The sequence below is a fragment of the Sinocyclocheilus grahami genome, unplaced genomic scaffold (assembly GCF_001515645.1).
Source record: "Sinocyclocheilus grahami isolate Dianchi unplaced genomic scaffold, SAMN03320097.WGS_v1.1 scaffold885.1, whole genome shotgun sequence".
In the NCBI taxonomy this organism is placed as follows: domain Eukaryota; kingdom Metazoa; phylum Chordata; class Actinopteri; order Cypriniformes; family Cyprinidae; genus Sinocyclocheilus; species Sinocyclocheilus grahami.
In genome coordinates this window covers 532,663-555,336 of record NW_015506064.1, presented here as the reverse complement: position 1 = coordinate 555,336, position 22,674 = coordinate 532,663, and the positions used below count along the sequence as shown (strand labels likewise).

General features: G+C 37.0%; 1 protein-coding gene across 2 annotated transcripts in view; it reads left to right on the top strand.

The window, feature by feature from the left end:
* The window catches only part of LOC107563666 (nucleolar protein 4-like), a 125,174-nt gene that overhangs the window by 51,870 nt on the left and 50,630 nt on the right, over positions 1 to 22,674 (top strand). For both annotated transcript variants that reach the window (XM_016248602.1, XM_016248601.1), the window contains exon 5: positions 12,226 to 12,373. In XM_016248602.1, the coding sequence (XP_016104088.1) occupies positions 12,226 to 12,373 (148 nt within the window). The remainder of the gene's footprint in view (positions 1 to 12,225; positions 12,374 to 22,674) is intronic.

Sequence of the window (22,674 nt, the reverse complement as noted above, 5' to 3'; positions counted from 1 at the left end):
ACACACACACACACACACACATACACGCACTCCCACTCCCACTAGTTTGTAAATATTAAGCCGCAAAACGACAGTTTAAATATGAATTCTGCGTGTCTCTGTGTTAATGGCGCAGACGTGCGGCTTTGTTTACCACTCGTACTGAAGCGCGCGTGGCACTTGCGTGATTTTAGCGTCTGCTGTCTCACTAAATGAGGACATAAATACATGAACAACATCTCCAGAACTGCTCTGAGAGTCACTTCATGAGCATTTGATCGTTTCATTTGAGTAAAACTATCATCATATCATATACACACAGAAATGTAAAGGAAGGTATTCACGGCAACCCGTCAAAATAAAAGTTCGGTTTAACTTGAAGGTATTGGCAGAAATATATTACTATTGTTCAGTAGAATGTACATAATAGGCTGCTACTACTACTACTACTAAAATTATTAAAAGCTTATTTTTAAAGAATAAACATACAATATTTCTTCAATGTTTTAATTGTAATATTAAATTACCTTTATTTTCCAAAAAAAATAAATTTGTTTAATTTTCATTACTTAAAAGATAGATTAAATGAATGTTTTATGCCTTAAAAAATGTAAATACACAACACAGAATTTCTGAGCAAAAAATCATAAGGCTATTAACTTGCTATATAACTTGTTTTTATGCTTTTAAATAATTAGACGTGCTAAAACAGAATTTGGTAACAATAAAACATAAGGTTGGGCCCTAAACATGTAGTTTTTGTTAAACTTTTAATAAATTGAAGTTAAACTGTTTAAGTTTCATGATTGTAATTAATTAGACATGCTTTTTGATTAATAAAATTGAATTTAACCATTAAAAAGGAGTCCAGAAAAAAAAACGGTACCACCCCTCACGCAACAACGTGCAGAAACATGGCAACTAAACTCTAAACATTCACAGAATTGTATTATTAGTGTTCTCATTATAATTGTTATGTATATGACAGTCCGAGTCACAGTTATTAATATTCTGCATTGTTGTTTGTCCTGCTCGCGCTGCGCGGTGAAGAGATAATCACCGTAGTACTACAATGAAGCGCTTGACTCAACCAAATGCATCTTATACTAGATAAATGATATATACACGTGTATATATAAACCGGCTGAAATGTTTTGAAATCACTTGTACCCTACCCGATCGAAAAAATCCAGTCTTTCACTCAATTTGAGTCTTGTTAAAGTTTTAAATCCCTGCTGCCAAGATGCTCCTCTGTCGGTCATGGATTATGGAAAGTGAAACTTAAATCTGTAGGGGTGGTTGGATTTATTCACTTACATTAAAATATTTATTTAAAGCTTCTTTCTTTTCAGATTCTTATTTACAGCATTATTTTAATAGGCTGTATATTAACTTATTGGGAGAAAACCGGTAGTTCTATGTGAAATCAGACATTTGAGCACCCCCATATAGCCAAAATGGCATGATCATAACACCCCGTGAATATTCGACTGTGAGATTGGTAGTCGAATCATGCTCCTCCTATCGAATCGTCGACTGTTCGGGGTCACTCCTAATATATATATTCCTGACCTGAATCCTATTGAGATGCTGTGGCATGACCTTAAAAAGGCGGTTCATGCTCGAAAACCCTCCAATGTGGCTGAATTACAACAATTCTGCATAGATGAGTGGACCAAAATTCCTCCACAGCGCTGTAACAGACTCATTGCCAGTTATCGCAAACGCTTGATTGCAGTTGTTGCTGCTAAGGGTGGCCCAACCAGTTATTAGGTTTAGTGGGCAAACACTTTTTCACACAGGGCCATGCAGTTTTGGATTTTGTTTTCCCTTAATAATAAAAGCTTTCATTTAAAAACTGCATGTTGTGTTCACTTGTGTTATCTTTGACTAATATCTTAATTTGTTTGATGATCTGAAACATTAAAGTGTGACAAACATGCAAAAAAATAAGAAATCAGGAAGGGGGCCAACACTTTTTCACACCACTGTATATACTTAGCATTCTTTTATTTATAAATTTTTAAGTCCTTAAATTTATTTCTTTTTGTCGGTGTCCTTGCCTTGTTAAATATGGGTAGAAAGACATGGAAGATGGAAAAAGGAGGGGAACTAATTGCAGATTGAATAAGACGAGACATGGAGGACTATCACTCATTCCAGCCGTACATGCAAATCAATCACATTGTCACATAATCAATCATTTATGCTCAGGAAATACCATGACGGTCTCACTCTTTGGTTGATGCCACATTCACTTTTTCCCTTTGCTGAATGATTCATTGTAGAAAAAGCACTGTGAAAAGTCCAACTGATATTAAAGGCATTTCACAAGAGTTTCATTGAGTTTTTACAGTATCTGCGATGCAAAAGCCGTTTATCAGTTTAATTGTTTGGACTTGCCAACATAAACCCAAGGGTTACATTTCCATAGCATTGAGCTTCTCACAAGGACACCAGCAGCCGACTTGCTGATGTAAGAAGGAAAGTTTGAAGAGTCGGACAGGAAGGGTTGGCTTGCTAACTGGATTAGCTTTAAATGGCCCTGGTACTAAAAAGCCTCACCATAACCCAGCCTATAAGATCCTCAGTGCAGGCAGAAAGGGTCAATCTCCTTACAGAAGCCTTTTTACAAGCTCAGGAAAGCAAATGTTGCCCCAGCGTTCTCATGCATGCTTTAAACTGTCTCAGAGAAAGACATTGATTTGTATTCATATTTTAGTGCCTCTGTGCTTGACAAAACAGCACGGTGTGCCTCTGAAGGTAGGCATCAATCATTGAAGGTACATTAGGCATCTGCACATGTGTATTTACGTGATGAACCCGTATATTATTATGCTATCTGTTTTTTCCTCCCCAAGACCATTCTGTGTGAACTTACGACCTGAAGGCGGAAGAACGCCCAGGTTGTCCGGCTTCCCTTGGCACACCATTAAAAATAGACTTGCTCCTAAAGTTAATGATTTTTAAAAGACTTTACCCCCTTCACGTCTTAATTTAGACAATTTACAGCTCGCTATACAGCGAAGCGGCTAACAGGCCAACCTCGCTTATAAAGTCACTCTACAAATGTCCACACTCCTGGCTCGGAGGTTCAAGTCGTGTGAACGTAAATCAGTTAAAGCGATAAAAGTCTCCTTTCATTCTCACCCACCCAAAAGCGTATATTTATTATTATGAAAGCAAAGTTAATCAACTAAATGAAAACACGAGACAGGACAAAGGTAACGCCCAGCACTGGCTGAGAATAGACTGTCTCCAAAGGACGTCTGCTCTTTGTGTTTTGTGAACGCACACACAGCTCTCAGACAAAAGAACCCCTGAAACACACATGCACAGCCCACAGAGCCACTCAGACCCTCCGCAAATGAAAGAAACCAAGTGATTGGACTCGTTTCTATCTGTTATTCTCATTAAAGACACGGAGGAGACGGGATGTTTCGTGGAGGGGGAAAATGCCAGGCTGTCCCTGCTCTCTTTATCTGCAAAGGCAGCAATTTGTCAGAGAGAGAGCGAGAGAGCGAGAAAGAGAGAGAGCGGAATGTCACCTGCATGCAGATGAGAGGAGACCGTAAGCATGATCATTAATAAACAATAAAAACTAATAAAAGATCATCAGAATTGAGCCGTAGGGGTGCAGGGAGATGGAGTCCGAGAGATTTGGCCGCTGATGACCTGCATTGTTCTAAATTGGATTAGCTGTGCGGCGCTGATCGCGGGCTTGAAGCGGTTAAATGCGATTTTATAAGATTATAATTGAAAAGGAGTTAAATGTCAGATTAATAGAGGCTCATGTTTGATGTCCTATTGGAAGATGATTAAGGAGGTGCTGGATTGTCAGTTCTGTGACTTCAGCATGGGAATGAAAATGCGGCAGAATACATTACACACGGTTTGGGGGGTGGGACGGGTGTGTGGCTGCTTTAAGTGCGATCCTCTTTGTTGTCTACCTGATGGTTTTAGCTACAGTGCGTTTCCTCGTGATCTTTAAAGGGTGTCTCTGACCCCTCCCTCTGCTGTCTGTTCCTATCAGCTGTCCCTGCTGACTTCTGCTGACCCCTGGGCATCGTTCTTAATCTCTGGGGGCTTATTTAAACACAAACATGTATCTGATTGCTGTATTTGTATGATGTATTATTCAAAAGTTTAAAGTAAATTATTTAACGTCAGTGCAGGGCTCAACAGTAAGGATGACCTGTTGGCCTGGGGTCAGTGTGAGAGAGTTTCAGGCAAGTCAACAACACTAACAATCACTTGCCCTTTCGGGCTAGTGCTGTGCTGACACTGAAAATAATTTTTTGATCTTGCACATCCGTTTTTATGCCTTAAAACTTTACAATTTGCTTTTCTGTGATGCAAATTGTGCTGATTTGTCACCAACATACTGTTATGTAGCAGGATTACGTGATGACTGACAAAATTGAAAGATGGCTTCTGAAAGTCTTGAAAGCAGCAATAAAAATGCGTTAAAAATTACAAATCAGTAATATTTTGCATCTCATGTTATCATTTTCGAAATGTGCGATTTATGAATTAATGAAGCTATGGCTATAACTTGTTATAAATGTTTATTTTGTAAAGAAAATGTTGTAAAAATAAATAAATAAAAAAATATTTCTAGCAAATAAAAAATATATTGGTATAATTTTGTTTTTGTGAAAAAATATGCTTTGTAAAGCTTTAATATGCATTGCTATAATTGTACAAAAACAACGTCTCTTGTGCGCATCAAGCCTGTATTTATTTGATCAAAAATACAGTAAATATAGTAAAATTGTGAAATTATTATTGTTACAATTTAAAATAACTGTTTTGTTTTAATAGCTTTTAAAATGTAATTTATTCCTGTGATGGCAAAGCTGATTTTTTTTTTATTAGCCATTACCTCAGTCTTCAGTATCACATGATCTTTCAGAAATCATTCTAATATGCTGATTGGCCAAACCATGATAATTTTTTTTCAGGATTCTTTTTTTGACTGGAAAGTAAAAAAAACAACAACAGAATTTAGAATTTGTACTAAATGTAATAACTTCCTTTAAAAAATCTGATTTACCTCAAACTTTTTACCCCAAAACTACTATCCCAAACAGGTAGTCTTGTCCCAAACTCACCATTGCACATTAAACTGGCATAGAAGAACAGCTAAAACTCCTTTAAGGGAGCAGCGGGAAAAGAGAGGGCGGAAGACTTTCTCCCATCCATAATGCACTGTCAAATTTGCATGTAAAGCACCTTAACCAATCAGAGCTGTTGCTGGGCTGGTGGTGGTAGGTCTCATGTGATTGGCAGCTGTGGGGAGAATGCGTCTGTTTAAACAGAGGTTGTGCCATGCGGAAGGGTTTCCCTTCGACAACAGACATGAGCAGATGGGTCCTCACCCTTTGTCCCAGGGGTGGCTTTTACTTTCGCCTGTCTAATACATCATCCTCTTCCATCCAGCTCATTATGCACAGGTATTTCATTGCTTTACAAAGTCGGCACTGCATGTACAGCCGATCAAGCCAGTTTGAGATGGTCATGTTGATAATGAACACATGTTCCAGACTGTAACTACTGAACAGAACCACCTGAGCTCTTGAGATTATTTAGAGACATTCATTTGAGGATATAAGTTGTTATGTGATTAAAATGGAATGATGACTGTCCTTAATAAGTCAAGGGAACAAATTAATTTTAATAGCCATTTACAGCAATACATTTGTGTAATTTATGATAATTTCTTTCTCTTTTTCTTTTTGGAAAAATAAATTCTGAATAGAAATTAGAAAGAGAAAAGGTAAACCTCGTTCTTTCTGAAAGATTCTTTTGACAAATGTTTTTCTGTGAATTTTCCATTCCTTTAACATTACAAATGTACTTGAAGTGTCATCCAAACTTGAGGAAATTATGCTGACAAATGTGTCGGAAAAACAGAACGCTGTGATTTATTTGATTCCCATATTTATTCAGGCATCCTCACCACTGACTCAGTGCTGCTGTGAGTTTAATATATTGAATGGTGAATATGGATTTATTTGGGAAAACATTCATTCACTTGAAGGGACTTGTTACGAAACAGGACGAATTGCTTGTGTAGTCAGAACAAATGATTACATAAATTGTAGGTATGCACCGACACCAATACTGGTATCGGGCCCAATACTGAGTTTCTGTACTCGTACTCGTACTCGTTAAAATGCCCCGATACCACACAGCATGTGATAAGTGCCATATTCAGACAAAGAAACACCGACAACAGAACTACAGACAGCAGAATGGAGTTAGAAGAGATTAAGGATGTCTACAAAGTATATGTATGCAATGAATATAATGTTGAACTTTCAGTATTAACGTCTGTATAGCTGATGTGCGCGAGCTGATAAACAAAGCACGCTGAGTGGATTGAGCGCGCGGCGGCGCAGATGCGCGAGCTTGTCGAGTGAATATACCTTTCTCACAGACATCACTGGAAATTTTGTAGTTCGGTCGGATATGTCAAAAACAAGTAAAACAATGCACAAGTTACTTAACGGTAGGGAGAGAGAGAGCGAGAGAGAGAGCGCACTTCTGTTGTGTGATCTTTGATGTTCACTCACTTAGCACACGTATCATTTGGATTAAAACTAAATCATAAGAATAAGACCATTTATAGGGGCATTCACTATAAACGTCATTTATTTTTAACCTTGGGCATACGACTTTCTCGCGAAAGGGAATCTAGCAGCCTGTGTGAAATGCGCTAGGCTGTACTATTCTGCATCAGTACAAATACGTGCACGCATTGCGCGTGTTTTGCTTGCTTGAGTGTTTCTACATTATATGAGTGGCTTTGGAATATAAATCGCAGCACGTTTCAGATGAAAAAAACGCGACTTCTATTTCTGAAAATATCACAGTTAGGAGATTTATAACGAGTGGTTCCCTGCATTATTACAGCAAAGCGCGTGATTACAGTACTGAGCCGCTGCAATGGAGCAGCTCTAATGCTATTAAATTAAAGATGTACCACAGAGCAAAAAAATTAACAGTGAAAGTAACAAAAACTTGTAAAATACATTTTAATGGGCATAATTAAGTGTGAAAATAACCAAAGGATATACAGTCAAACCAAAAATTATTCAGAGACCAGATATCATTTTTGATTATATTTACTAGTGGGTGTAGGACACTATAGTTCATTTATGTATGTGAGGATAGCAAAATAAAGTAAAATGTGACAAATTATACCCAAAATTTCTTCATACAGTGGACTACCAGTAAAACTAATACAAATTTGGGGCCAAAAATTATTCAGGCCGAGTCTGGGAAAAAAAATTGAAGTTCAGGTTTGCATGCAGCTGACTGACAGAATGCCCAGGAGACTACAGGCTGTCATTAAGGCTAAGGATTGCCCGACAAAGTATTGATAGTTGTGTAAATACATACTAACAGCTGTCAAATTTTTTGGTTGATTGTAATCCATTAGGCTACATACCTTTCTATCAAAGTTATCTAACATTATCAAGCTGAATTTGTTCTGACACAGTTTAACTCTGAGTTCTTGTTATATTGTGTTACCATTTTCTAAACTATAGCAAATAAACTGTGATAATGTGAGAAATATTGAAGGTGTCTGAATAAATGTTGGTTTGATTGTATCTATTTGATAAATGAAGTTAACCAACTAACATTATACATACACTTTTGGTTTCTGTACCCAATATTTAAAAAATGTACAAATGCAATAAAATATTGGTATCGATACTCGGTATCGGCAAGTACCAAAAATAAAAATATCGGTATCGAGTGAGTACTGGAAAAAGTGGTATCGGTGCATCCCTAATAAATTAAATGGGGTCTTACTGACCCCAAACTATTGAATGGTAGTATATATTAATGTATTATTTTAGACAATCTGGTCCACTGAAATAAAGTTCCACTGATGGTTGAAAATTGAATTAAAAAAAAATAAAAAATAAAAATATATATTATATATATATATATATATAATATATATATATATATTTCTTGAGCTCCAAAACGGCACTGAAGACTGGAGAAATTATGCTGAAAATGCAGCTTTGCATCACAGGAATAAATTACATTTGAAAATATATTCAAATAGACAACAGCTATTTTAAATTGCAATAATATTTCATATTTTTACTGTATTTTTGATCAAATAAGTGCAGTCTTGGTGAGCATAAGAGACCTTAAAAACATTCAAAAATCTTACCCCAAACTTTTGAATGGTAGTATATATCAGTAGTACAGTAAATGTACTACTTTTGAATTTTAAAGTCTGAATATTCAGAACCAATAATTGTTGTAAAAAAAAGAAAAAACAGCGTGCCAGAACAGCGAGAAACAGCATTATATTGATGTAAAATCCAAACACACTACATAAAACATATTTTAATATACTACAATATTCACATTACTGTACATGCATCTGCGGTGGGATCGAGTCTTGCACGACACCGGCACCAATCCCTGTTAAAATGACTGTATTTTAACAAACATGTAGTGGGACGCCGGGCCTCCTCATACACTGTGAAACCAGAAACTTTCTGCCACTAAAACTGATTAGTCTCCATCAGTTATGTATCTCTAGTGATTAGTTGAGAAGATTCGTTCTCTTGATAAAAAATATTGTCTTTCCTCCATTTGTGAGTCGATGTTAAAGTTAATATTGTGCTGTTCTTGTAATATGCAGATGTTTAAAATGTTAAAAAAGGAACTGATTTTCTTTTTTTCTTGTGTATTTCATGTAGCTGTGCCCTATACAACACTGTCAGGTCACTGAAACACATCGAACATGTTTATATTAAAAAAGCAAGAGCCCTCTATGAGGATAATTTAGACTACAGTGTTGTTGTAGAGACTCATACACCGCTAGCTAGATTTAACTAGCTTCACCTGTTAATGCAAAGCTTCTAGGCCAACATGATCTGTACAAATCTGTATCTACACGAGTGAATGCCCATTAAACTCATCTCTGCCTTTCTCTTTATGTATGCTGGTTGTTCTTTAAAGATTGTATGTGTTATGTTGACATTTACTGTATGTAAATGAGTGTTTGTTTATGTGTGCGTGTGTGCATTTTGAATTTGTGTTTGCACATTAACTGAAATTGCACTCATTCACCCAGATAACATTCAAATGCTGATGTATATATGTGAAAACAGCACAATGCATTATGTAAATGACAGATTTATTGCGTCTCACTTAAAATGTACAAAACATCGATATTGTTAATGGTTCAGGCATAATTTCAATGTTCAGCTGTATCTTTTTCTCATATATTGACTCCACCTGACAATAAATGATTGCGCTTACATTATTATAGTTGAATGAATTATCTGTGAACTGAATTTTTACAGTACATGCTTAACTTTTACCAGCCATCCACAGGTAAACCTTCCCCAGCTTTCTACTGTTCTCAGTTTTAATCAATAAGTTTCCTTTATCAATAATAATGTAGTAGCTTATTATATTTTAAATTGATCCAGAATGTATCTGGGGTGGACTATTCCATTCCTGCTAGATCTAGAAAGTTAATTGGCCATATTTAGCAGTAATATGCAAGTGTGATGATCTCCAGTGTCTTCAGATTTCAGGTTAAACCCTGTGTTATCATTAACTGTAATCCGCACATGTGTGTTTTCTCCGGGACTGGACTTTTTCACCCCTGAGAAGATACATTGCACAGCCGGTGTTCAGTGCATGCAACTTCATCTTGAGATCTGTGTGTGTGTAGAAGAGTTTTAACTGTGTTCGTCTCAAATTCTTTTTTTCCCCTGGTTTTTCAGTGGCTTTGTATTTGTGTGATTTTCTTAAAAGCATTTCTACATCTTAAAGGAATAGTTCACCTAAGAATGAAAATTTGCTGACAGTTTATACTGGCCATTCAGGATGTAGATGTAGTTTGTTTCTTCATGGGAACAGATTTGGAGAAATGTAGCATTACGTCACTTGCTCGCCAATGGATCCTCTGGAGTGAATGGGTGCCGTCAGAATGAGAGTCCAAACAGCTGATAAAAACATCACAATAATCCACAAGCAAAAAAGTCCAACCCCTGTTGTCCCCTCACATCAAAATCCACCCACATATTTGTTTAGGACTGTTTTGGCTTTTAAACGCTTGATCTGTGCATATTTCTCACCTGATTCAGATGAGATTACTTTTTCACTGGAAAAAGCAATATTATGTATAGAGGACTCGTATTTTAGTTGGAAGCAACTGTCTAAAGTTAAAACATCTTGATGGATTTGTTTCTTACAAACGCAGCTTTTCACTTCAGACGTTAACTGATGGACTGTAGTGGTGTGGATTATTGTGATGTTTTTATCAGCTGTTTAGACACTCATTCTGACGGCACCCATGAAAAAAACGCGACTTCTATTTCTGAAAATATCACAGTTAGGAGATTTATAACGAGTGGTTCCCTGCATTATTACAGCAAAGCGCGTGATTACAGTACTGAGCCGCTGCAATGGAGCAGCTCTAATGCTATTAAATTAAAGATGTACCACAGAGCAAAAAAATTAACAGTGAAAGTAACAAAAACTTGTAAAATACATTTTAATGGGCATAATTAAGTGTGAAAATAACCAAAGGATATACAGTCAAACCAAAAATTATTCAGAGACCAGATATCATTTTTGATTATATTTACTAGTGGGTGTAGGACACTATAGTTCATTTATGTAAGTGAGGATAGCAAAATAAAGTAAACTGTGACAAATTATACCCAAAATTTCTTCATACAGTGGACTACCAGTAAAACTAATACAAATTTGGGGCCAAAAATTATTCAGGCCGAGTCTGGGAAAAAAAATTGAAGTTCAGGTTTGCATGCAGCTGACTGACAGCATGCCCAGGAGACTACAGGCTGTCATTAAGGCTAAGGATTGCCCGACAAAGTATTGATAGTTGTGTAAATACATACTAACAGCTGTCAAATTTTTTGGTTGATTGTAATCCATTAGGCTACATACCTTTCTATCAAAGTTATCTAACATTATCAAGCTGAATTTGTTCTGACACAGTTTAACTCTGAGTTCTTGTTATATTGTGTTACCATTTTCTAAACTATAGCAAATAAACTGTGATAATGTGAGAAGGTGTCAAGGTGTCTGAATAAATGTTGGTTTGATTGTATCTATTTGATAAATGAAGTTAACCAACTAACATTATACTTGGTTTCTGGGTTTCTGTACCCAATATTTAAAAAATGTACAAATGCAATAAAATATTGGTATCGATACTCGGTATCGGCAAGTACCAAAAATAAAAATATCGGTATCGAGTGAGTACTGGAAAAAGTGGTATCGGTGCATCCCTAATAAATTAAATGGGGTCTTACTGACCCCAAACTATTGAATGGTAGTATATATTAATGTATTATTTTAGACAATCAAAAAAAAAAAAATAAAAATATATATATATATATATATATATATATATATATATATATATATATATATATATATATATCAAAATAAATTACTTAATTTGAACAATCTTTCATAACCTTGCTTTTTACTTTTAATTCATGTCCATGATAGGAATAGTATGAATACTGTTTATGACAGTAGTTCAATGTCTGCTTATAGAATATAATTTCATTTGAGATGCATACCTTGGAAAATGTTTCACAGATTTGATTTGCGTTTAGACATTTCAATGGATGTTTATCAGCAGGTAAATATTTATATAACCTTATATACAGCAGTGCAAACCATTATTCACACATGTGAATCAAATATTAACTGATACATATTTCTTTAATTACAAAATGATTAATGTTTATTGATGGATTTTCAAAGCAGTCACAAAGGCAAAAAACCTTAATGCCTTAATTGAATCAGGTTTTAGGGCAGCCAGAATGTGAATTTTTCAGTAATAAATCATGTTTTTGACCATGTTTATGCCTTCAGTAGAGTAGATATACTGAAGTAGTAGTGTACTGTACTCTCTTTTTAACACTTCTGCACTGCGCTTTGGGGCCCAGTCGTAGTTTTTGGTGGTCCCGGTGGACCGCTGCGCCTGTGTGTGTGTGTATATGAGTGATGCTGTCACTCAGCAGGGGGTGACTGCTCTCTCTGACAGCCCTCCTCATGGGCCTGTTTGCCTGCCAACATCACAGTCCAATCTGACTTTCACATCTATTCCAGTTTTGCGCACACACACACACACACACACACACACAGACGTGGCGCCGATATGAGCAATCCTGCCTCAGCTGTCGGACTGACATCTCTCTGGCTCTCTCTCCACAGGATGACTGTTCAGTGAGTAGTGAGGAGTTTGATATGAGTGACCCCACATGGATATCAGCTGAACGTCACACCACACTGTCTGACCTGAACCACCCTTCCAGCGCAGATAGGATGCACAGCCCGCAAAACACACACAAGGAAGAGGACGGTAAGAGACACAGTATGGTAATTTGCGTCTTAATAGAGGGTTTGAACCCTCTGATTACTCTAGAGTCTCAAATGAAATGCATGTGCGCATATTTTCAGCAAGAAAAGTTGTTTCCTTAATCAGTATTTTTCTCTTGTTTTCTGGTAATCAAATCTAAACATCCAAGCACAATTTTTCTACACCACTAAATGCAGTATGTTCAGACTTGATTTTAAAGAATATACCTTGAATTAAAGGAACGGTTTAACCAAAATTCATAGAATTCAAGGAAAATTCATAAATAAAAGGAATATTTGTCATTCATAAAAACATAAATCTAGTTAGATTTAGTGAGATTTTTCATTAAAAAAAAGCAATAAGAAAAGTACTTTGATAAACAATAAAAAGCTGTATTTATGTCTATCTATATTGCTTTACACATTCAGAGGTTTGGGGTCAGTACGATTTTTAATGTTTTTGAAAAACATCTCCTATGCTCACCAAGGCTGCATTTATTTAATTAAAAATACAGTAAAACAGTAATATTGTGAAATATTTTTACAATTAAAAATATCTATTTTCTATTAAATATTTTTTAAAGTGTAATTTATTCCTGTGATGCAAAGCTGAATTTTCAGCATCATTAGACCAGCCTTCAGTGTCACATGATCCTTCAGAAATCATTCTAATATGCTGATTAAGGTTGTGACGGTGAGGACATTTTCCCACCGGTTAATCGACGTGTGACAACACCGATAATACCGGTATCACCGTGGTGACAGGGGCGTTCCCTCTTTTCCTCGCTTTCCTTCGCTTTTAAATAGCTTGTAAAAGCGGCGTGCACATTTTACTTTCACTTTCAAATAGCGGCAATTTGGCGTAAAGCAATTGTTAATTTTTAGTTTGTTTGAATTTTCCCTCTTTTCCTTGCTTTCCTTTGCTTTAAAATTGCTTAAAAGTGCCGTGCGCATTTTACTTTCACTTCGAATTAGCGGCAATTCGGCGTCAATTGCTTGAATGCAACAACAAAATACAATGTCAAACTCACTTTAGCCTATATATAAAACATAGAACTTTTATTAACAAAACAAATAAAAATACACCATGCTATAGGGCAGGCTATGCCTAATATAAAATAACAAATAACTTACATAAAGTTTAAATAGGTATACAAAACTGGAAATGAGTAAACATGTATAATAGGCTATATAACCAAATAAATAAGAAACATAGAACGTTTATTAGCAAAACGAATAAGAACGCTTTGGAGGCACGGCATATACCTTGATGTCAAATAAAATAAATAAATTACACAAAGTTTAAATAAAGTAAAAATCAGCAAACACTGTGGAACCAATTAAATAAGAAACAAATGTTTAAAAAAGCTTCCAAAATCACCTTAGATAAAGGGCAAAAGTCAACAGGCTTTTCAAAATCCAAAATACTACCAAACAGGCGCTTTTGCATTTCGTTTCGAAACTAAATCATCCGCCATCGTCTTGTCTGTCTCACCCCACTCTTCTTGTCAGTCAGCTCGACTTACTCTCCTCACTGGATAAATTAAATCTGATCTGTGATGCGACTGTTGTCCAGCACGCTTCATTGAGCATCCGCGTTCAGTTTTTAATTTTAGTGTCTGTTCTTTTACTGAACTAAATGATTTTTATTACTATAAAAAATCTAAACGACAGTGGGGGTCGGTGCCACGGTGGGCAAGTGACGTAACCGGTGTTACGGCTTAACAACGGATTCACCGTCGGCACCATCTATCACGGCAAGCCTAATGCTGATTTGTTGCTCAAGAAACATTTAATATTATCAATGTTAAAAACAGCTGTGCTGCTTAGTATCTTTGTGGAAACCGTGATACTTTTTTTATGATCCTTTGAGTACAAAAGTTTAAAAGAAATGTCTTTACTGTCACTTTTGGACAAAATGTAATGCGTATCTGCAGAATAAACATTGCAATTCCTTTTTAAAAAAATACAGATCCCAAATTTTTTAATGGTATTTTAAATTAAAATGTAAAATATAAACGAAAATATAATATGTATATTTTATATATACAGATGATGAAAATAAGCAAAAATACAGATTTTTTTTTTTTGGCAGTGGTGTTGTGTGTGTGTGTGTGTGTGTGTGTGTGTGTGTGTGTAAGCAGATGAACCATGTTCTTTTACACGCACACACACACACACTGTTTGAGAACAGTGGAATGGCCAGAATGAGTTGAGAAGAGATGTATGTATCGATTGTGATCGAGTGGCCTCCTCCCTGCTGCTTTGAAGGAAAGTAAAGGATCTGGACAAAGAGAAAAAATTATAGACAGATGAAGATGAGATAAGGAGGAAAAGAGCAATGGAAAGAGAGCTCTAAAGATATAGAGTGGTCATCATTTCATCATTTACTCACACTCATATCGTTTCAAACCTGTATTCTCTTCCATGAAAAACAAAAGAGGTATTCTGGAGACTGTGCTGCTCTTTATTTTTTCTTGAGTTACAATGAACAGGGGACATGAGCTTTATAATTGACTGAAAATATATCCGCCAAAGCAGTCCTTGGCACATTCATGAGAGAAGTAGTGATGTCTGTTGGATTTATGAAAATTTATTCTTTTAAATCAGATCTTTTCAATGTATCAGTTCATTTGTTTCACAAAACCATTCTGGATGATTAATTTATAAATCAGACCGATCAAATTCTTAAGTTGTTGACTCATGGACTCAATTCGGTGGTTTTATCAGTGAGAGACATTTAAAAAATTGGTCTCTTTCTCACCCAAAGTTATCATATGACTTCAGAAGAGTCACGTGGGACATATGAACTACTTTAAGTGGCATTTGCTCTTTTCTTTGAAGCACGAAGGCTTCAATCGCAATTGAACCTGAATAAAGGAAGAATTACTATTTTTGGGTGCAGCTGCTGGGAGGTCAGAGAAAGCTTCTCCAGGACTTTAAAGTCAGTAGTTCCTCACTGTGTTCTCCAGCAGCTTCTCTGTCTGTGGGTGACATTAGCGACCCAGAGAGCTCTGCATTTAGATAATGATGAGAAAGCGGAGAGTTTTTTTCCCTTTCTCTCTCTCTCTTCATCTATGGTAGAAGTATAGCTGTAATCTTTCTGGATTGAAGGCAATCTGACATCTTCAATACAGAAAGCTGCTTTTGAAAAACACATACATACAGTTTTCTTTTCAGATGTTTCTAATAAATATATCTGCTGCATACAGACGTGGACGCACACCCACAGACGCAAACACACAGTAATGAAAATGAGATACTAAATCACAAACTCAACCATGTCCCATAGTGACTGCTATCCCAGCACCCACCTTTTCTTGCTCCTTCAGCCATACCCTGTTTTTTGTATTATAATAATGTTGTAGTTCTTACAGGGATAGTTCACTCAAAGATGGAAATATTTATCATATCATAATTAATAATATAAATAAATAATTATATTGAAGAATGTTTTGGTCCAGCTGACTTTCATTATATGGGCATTTTTTCAAAATATCTTCTTATGTGTTCTGCATAAGAAAGAAGGTCATGCAGGTTTGGAAGGACACAATAGAATAGATAGATTTGTTTATATTCTGTACTGTATTTTATATGAGCCCAAGTTTATTTGTATAGTGCTTTTCCCAGACATTGGTATGTTCAGTTTCACTTTAAATAAATTAGTTTAGACTTGGTGTTTATATTAAATGTTGTTTATAATGAATACTACTATACATTTTTTTTTTTTTTTAATTCCTGTTCTGTTCTGAATATAATTCAATTTAAAAGAATTTATCATTAAATTTAAAGGAATTGTTGTGGAGTGAGGAAAACTAAAAAACATGATTATAGAATTTATAATGTTTTAAAATAAAGAAGTTAAATGAAATTTTAAAAAGCCACAAATACAGAGTTCTGGCATGAATCTCTAGATGGCACAGTCCGATAGGTCTAGCTCAGTCTGACCTGGCGACATCATTGTCACATGGCAAGTGATTGGTTCTCTCCTGTATCAGTAGCCAATGAGCTTACTGCTTAATATTCAAATACCTGGCTTTTGTTTGATGTAGCAGTTTGCAGCGCACTTCAGAAACCCTCCACCTTCCCCAGCTCCGCCTGTATAGATCTGCTATGGGGTGATTCATGTATGCTATATGGGGTTATTCATATGTGTTATATGTGCAGCAGCAGTATTTCTTACATGCTCACAGCAGCATGTTGGGGATGTATTGGCAGTAGGAAGTCTCGGTACTTGCTCTGCTGCAGCAGCAGCAGCGTAGCAGATCTATTCCACCAAGACCAAATACATTAACATTGTCACATACATTACCATGCCAATCCCTCCGAGAGTTATCATGACAGAACTGACTAAGTTTTTGGCAGTCAGACAGAACCTTTCTGTCTATAGGTGTGGTTCCTGGCCAGAATGAGCTGCAAAGTAGACTAGATAGTATGGAAATGACTAAACTGCAAAGTTGGTTTTGAAGCAAAAACCTTTTATGAGACTTGCATTTTATGAGAGTGTAGAATACTGTTTGGCTTCTTGCAACAGCCTTGTTTCAAACTCTAAGGATCTCCACGATTTTAAACTACACCATGATGTAGCTCATTTAGTTATGAAATGTATAACTTGAATGCGATGTAAGCTGCTTTGGATAAATGAGTCCGCAAAATGCATAAATGTAAAACTTAAGGCCAGGCGTGGGCACAGCACTCTCTCAGGGCCATTAGCTGAGAAAGACCCCCTGAACCCCTCTATCAGCAGGACTCTGACAAAAACATATAGAGATGATGATATTGATGATGATGGAGGAAGAGAGATGGAAAAGAAATAAGAGAAAAAAGAGGGAGGTCAGGTAATCAAGACGGCTCTCTCTGACTGATTACAGTTGCTCTTGAAAGTGAAATGTTCGGCCACAAAGAACAACCTTCGTCACCTCAAAGTGATTTCAGATAACCTGAACATGAGGAGACGCGGTCAAATGTGATCTTATGTATTTGCAGAAAGTTTCTTCTATGAGGTAGCTGTGTATTAGGTGTAGTCGTCTTTCTTTTTTTCTTGTGCCCGTTTGACCTCTTGTAAAAGTTAATCAGTGTCTAAACGCACAATTACTCCTGCTGTTAATCTCAACCCAGCTTGGCGGTGTACATGTAGTCACTCCAAGTGAAATGTCACTCCACAATTCAGATGTCTTCACTAGTTTGTATGGCTAAAAGAAGACCTTACTCAGGATGTTCATACAGAAAATGTCATAACCTGCAGGTGTAGCTGCTTCCTGACTTGTGTGTGTGTGTGTGTGTAGGTGTTTCACATCTGGGTTGTGTGTGATCTGAGATATGTAGTGTCACTGTGGCTGTGACCTTGGTGCCGTGACCTCTCGGGTACAAGAGCCTGAGGCCAGACAGAAAAAAGAGAGGAAGAGAAGACAGTGGGGTGGGGTGGGGGGTGGTTGAGGTGTACATAGAGAACAGCAGGATGGAGAGAATTTTCTTTTCACCTCAGTATGAGGGACAAACACCCATGTAGTGTTAAAATGCTGCTTGAGATAATGGAGCTCAGAGCAGTGGAGCCATGTTCTCCGAACAGATGCTGTCAAGGTCACGACCTGCCCCGAAGCATCGCACTGCCCTTGAACTAGTGTTGGGCGATATGCTCAATTTTCGTATCGTCCTATCGTCAGCCTGTGAGATCGCCAATACACAATATTATCGTGCTAATTTATGTAATTATTTACTTAGTTTCATTGCAAGAAAGTAAACCAACTCAGTGAACCTATGAATAAATCTCTTATACTTACATCGCACGTACATCTGCACTTTGTTGTTTATAATGAGAGAATTTGTGAATTCAGAATTCAGTCAGCGTGCTTAGTCTCAGCCTCAGACGTCATGCCCACGGAACGTTGGCTAAACGTCTGATGCATATGGCACACAAAAGTGGTAACACTTCAGGAGTTTCGAAGTCGTCATCAGATTGGTTGAATTACACAGAATTTCTGGGAGACGTGTGTGTCTCGTTCTGTAACGTTCCGCCTGGAAACAAAGATACCATCCGCTGTTTCAGTGATGACTCATCTGAACGCCTCTGATTGGCCATTGCATTCATAAGCTCAGCATAATTGTGTGTGATTGGTTAGAACGCGCAATACTGTAAAAACTCGGAAAAAGAAATATAGTCCTAATGCAACAAATAAGCCCTAATATTAATTAGATAGTTTTACTAGCCTGATAATAATAATAATCGTCTTGCTATTGTCAAAGGCGATATCTCTGTCTACACGATACTATCGACTATCGGCACAACCCTACCTTGAACATCACTGCACCCCGTGATTGGCCTGGAAAGGTTCATCAGATCCCTGCTGTGGTGCATAATAAAGCTGAGCCGCTGCATTATACCTGCACTTTACTACTGAATTAGAGCTCTGCGGCAGTGGATTATGTGCCTTTACTAGTATTTAATAAATGTGAACAAGTGATTCATATCCTTACCTAGCTAGTGTGCATTAAAAAGGCATTATTAGTCAGAGCCATTGCCTCTTGGTTAGTGCAAATGCACCAGACATGGTCATGTGAGAAATGCAAGTTCAATTTATCCTGCAATTTGTTTTGATCTAATATATATACAGTGGTGTGAAAAAGTGTTAGCCCCCTTCCTGATTTCTTTTTTTTTTTGCATTTTTGTCACACTTTAATGTTTCAGATCATCAAACTAATTTAAATATTACACAAAAATATTGCAAGTAAATACAAAATGCAGTTTTTAGTTTGTATGTATGCAGTTTGATTTCATTTATTAAGGGAAAAATATATTTCTACGTTATATTTTTGTTTGCGTTTGTATTTTTGATTGCACTTTCTGGTAATTATAATAACTGCCCTCGGCTAAGAAGGAGCGCGTGTAATTTAATTGCTCCCTTCCTGCGTTGAAGTGCGAAAAACCCTCCAATGTGGCTGAATTAAAACAATTCTGCAAAGAAGAGTGGGCCAAAATTCCTCCACAGCGATGTGAAAGACTCATTGCCAGTTATCGCAAACACTTGATTGCAGTTGTTGCTGCAAAGCGTGGCACAACCAGTTATTAGATTTAGGGGGCAATTACTTTTTCACGTAGGGCCAGGCAGGTTTGGACAGCTTTTTCCCCTTAATAAAATAAATAATCATTTAAAAACTGCATTTTGTATTTACTTGCATTATCTTTGTGTAATATTAAAAGATTCAGATCATCAAACATATTTTATGTGTGACAAATATGCAAAACATTTTAAAAACAGGAGGGGGGACCAACACTTTTTCACACCACTGTATGTATATATATATATATATATATATATATATATATATATATATATATATATTTCAAAACATGCTGTATTGTATTATTTTAAATTAAAGTATATAAAATGAATGCATTTATGTATTATTTTCATAACAGTTCAAACTCGCCCAAATTTCCCCCTCAAAATGATTCCAAACACTGATTGTCTTTTATTGTAGGGGTGTAACGATTCACTCGTTTTATCGATGCATCAATTACAAACCCTGACCTTGAAACATGATTTTTGAATCGTGAATCGATTTTGGACAGTAATCGATATAAAATGCTAAGAATCTAATGAATCGTGATTTTTAAAGCGATTCAATGCTTTCAAAATATATACACATTAAATTACTACAAGCACGAATTAATGGAGACCTTGAACAGTGTTCATGCCCTAGCATCTCTCCTTCACGCACTCCACTATTTGCCACCTGTCACAGGATTGCACTACGTTCGTCTCACTGACACATTTTTTGAGCAGCTGATGTGTGATCTCTCCTTAGTGCTCGTGGCCAGTAATGCTAAAGTGAAGTAGTTTTGCTTTTCTGTAGTTTTTCAATGGCTCTCGGTCATACCGATGACATCTGAGCAGTCGTAGGCTGCACATTTATTGCATGGACAAAGCAAAAATGTAAGTGTCTAAAGCATACGCACAGTTCCATTAAATGATAAATGTATTTTAACAATGTCGTTGAACCAAATGTACGAAGGAAACTGTTAAAATAACCACAGCTTTAAAGGCAGAGTAAGTGATTTTTCAAAAACACTTTTAAAAACTGATTCGGGCCGAATCGCAAAACAAACTTGTAGCCAATCAGCAATAAGGGGCGTGTCTACTCGTGAAGTGGAGGAGAGTGCGTTCAGTGCATGGGACGGACATTAACCAAGCCGAGCGACAGAAAGATGGAGATGGAGGATAAAAACAAAAGAGGAAAACGTCTGCGGAATGATAAGGCAAGAAGTAGGACCCGTGTAAATATCGGATCAGCTTTCCAGCACTGGAGAGAACTCAAGGAGCAAAGGCCTGCGATCGGACGCCGAGGTTGCTTTGTTTCTTCTCAATAGGTGAGTAACAGTGTCTACAACAGCTAAAGTCTGTCTACACTGGACGCGATCAAACGCCCGTTGAAAACCATTTGAAATTTGTGTCAGCACGTCATAAATAGAACCCGGCAGCAGTTTTCTGTCGGGGATTTGTTGCGCTGCGCCGCTCACGTCTGTAGACACGGTGTAACATTGGTTTTGCTTTGTTTCACAGAACTTATCGTTGCCTGGGTTGCGTACGTATATGTGGGGCGGAGCTATCAGAATAGAGGCGAGACCCTTTTGGGGTAGGGGCTTGTTTGTTTTGGTGATTTAAAATATCAACATTGGCTACCAGAAATCCCTCACTCTGCCTTTAACAACAACCTTGAAATAAGAGCGCAAGGTTTATCTGATAATCAGATGCATGAAAGTAGTGTTAGTTGCTATAGCAAATAGACACGGGCCGTGTTTTCTTTCAGAATCATCATTCATCGATGGAGAGGAAAAGTTAAATACTATAGCATTTTACTTTATGAAAATTAGATAAAGAAGTTCTCACTGAAAGAGAAGTGATCTCGTGCTCAAAGAACTTAAGACGTGCCAGGAAATGCCTAATATGGACAAAGGCATCTATCTCTGCAACTAATCTGAATAAAAAGCAGAATGAAATGGTGAAACTGTCACAAAGCAAGGCCAGACACAACAGGTAAGTGCAAAACAGGATGGTTTATTGATATGAGCAGCATATTCCAGGGTTCTTATCTGAGTTCTGATGGGGAGTATCTTATGCCGGGTTCGTTGGAGATAATGGAACAGATTCCAAGGAGTCGTTGGAGGATCGTGGGAGAATCAGAAGGTAAGTTTTTCTAGGAGAATTCAGTAGAGAGAATCCAGAACTGTTAATAGGAGTGAACGGTAGACGGCACAGTGAGTGACTGAGATGTGTGTGTATTTGTAGAGTGGCTTGATTGGTGACAGCAGGTGCGGGTGATCAGAACTCAGGTGACTGTGATCGGGTGATTATCCTGGATGGTGACTGGAGTGACTGTGATGAATCCCTGACAGAAACGTTAAGACAAAAACACAATAAATAAATAAAATTTATGAATGAATGCAGTGCTAATTGACATATCATTTATTACAGTACAAAACTATAAAGTATATTTTATACCTAATTCTGTGCAGAAAATTGAAATAATTGTTTGTAGTATATAAAACAGGGGTGGCGAACGTCAGTCCTGGAGAGCCGCAGCCCTGCAGAGTTTTGCTTCAACCCAAATCAAACACACCTGAACAAGCTAATCAAGGTCTGAAGGGTTACTGGAAAGCTACAGGCAGGTGAGTTTTAATTAGGCTTGGAGCTGAACTCTGCAGGGCTGTGGCTCTCCAGGACTGGAGTTCGCCACCGCTGATATAAAACAATAATAAGTCAAGTCAAGTCAAGTCACCTTTATTTATATAGCGCTTTTAACAATACAGATTGTGTCAAAGCAACTGAACAGCATTAATTAGGAAAATAGTGTCAATAATGCAAAATGACAATAGTAAACACTAATTTTTCAGTTAAAGACAGTTCATCATAGAATTCAGTGATGTCAACATCCAGCTCAGTTCAGTTTAAATAATATCTTTGCAATTATGTCAACGATAACGCTGGAAATGAAGTGTCCCCAACTAAGCAAGCCAGAGGCGACAGCGGCAAGGAACCAAAACTCCATCAGTGACAGAATGGAGAAAAAACCTTGGGAGAAACCAGGCTCAGTCGGGGAGCCAGTTCTCCTCTGACCAGACGAACCAGCAGTACAGAAAAATCAATATAAGACGTAATAAAACAGACGATGAACAATATTAACAGCAATTATTATATGATGCAATCAAACTTATAGCAAAATGTGGTAGTTCTGGATGTTGTTTCAGGGTTGGCATCATCTGAGGTCCTCTGAGGAGTTGCATCATCTCTTCACAGGTGTTCTGGA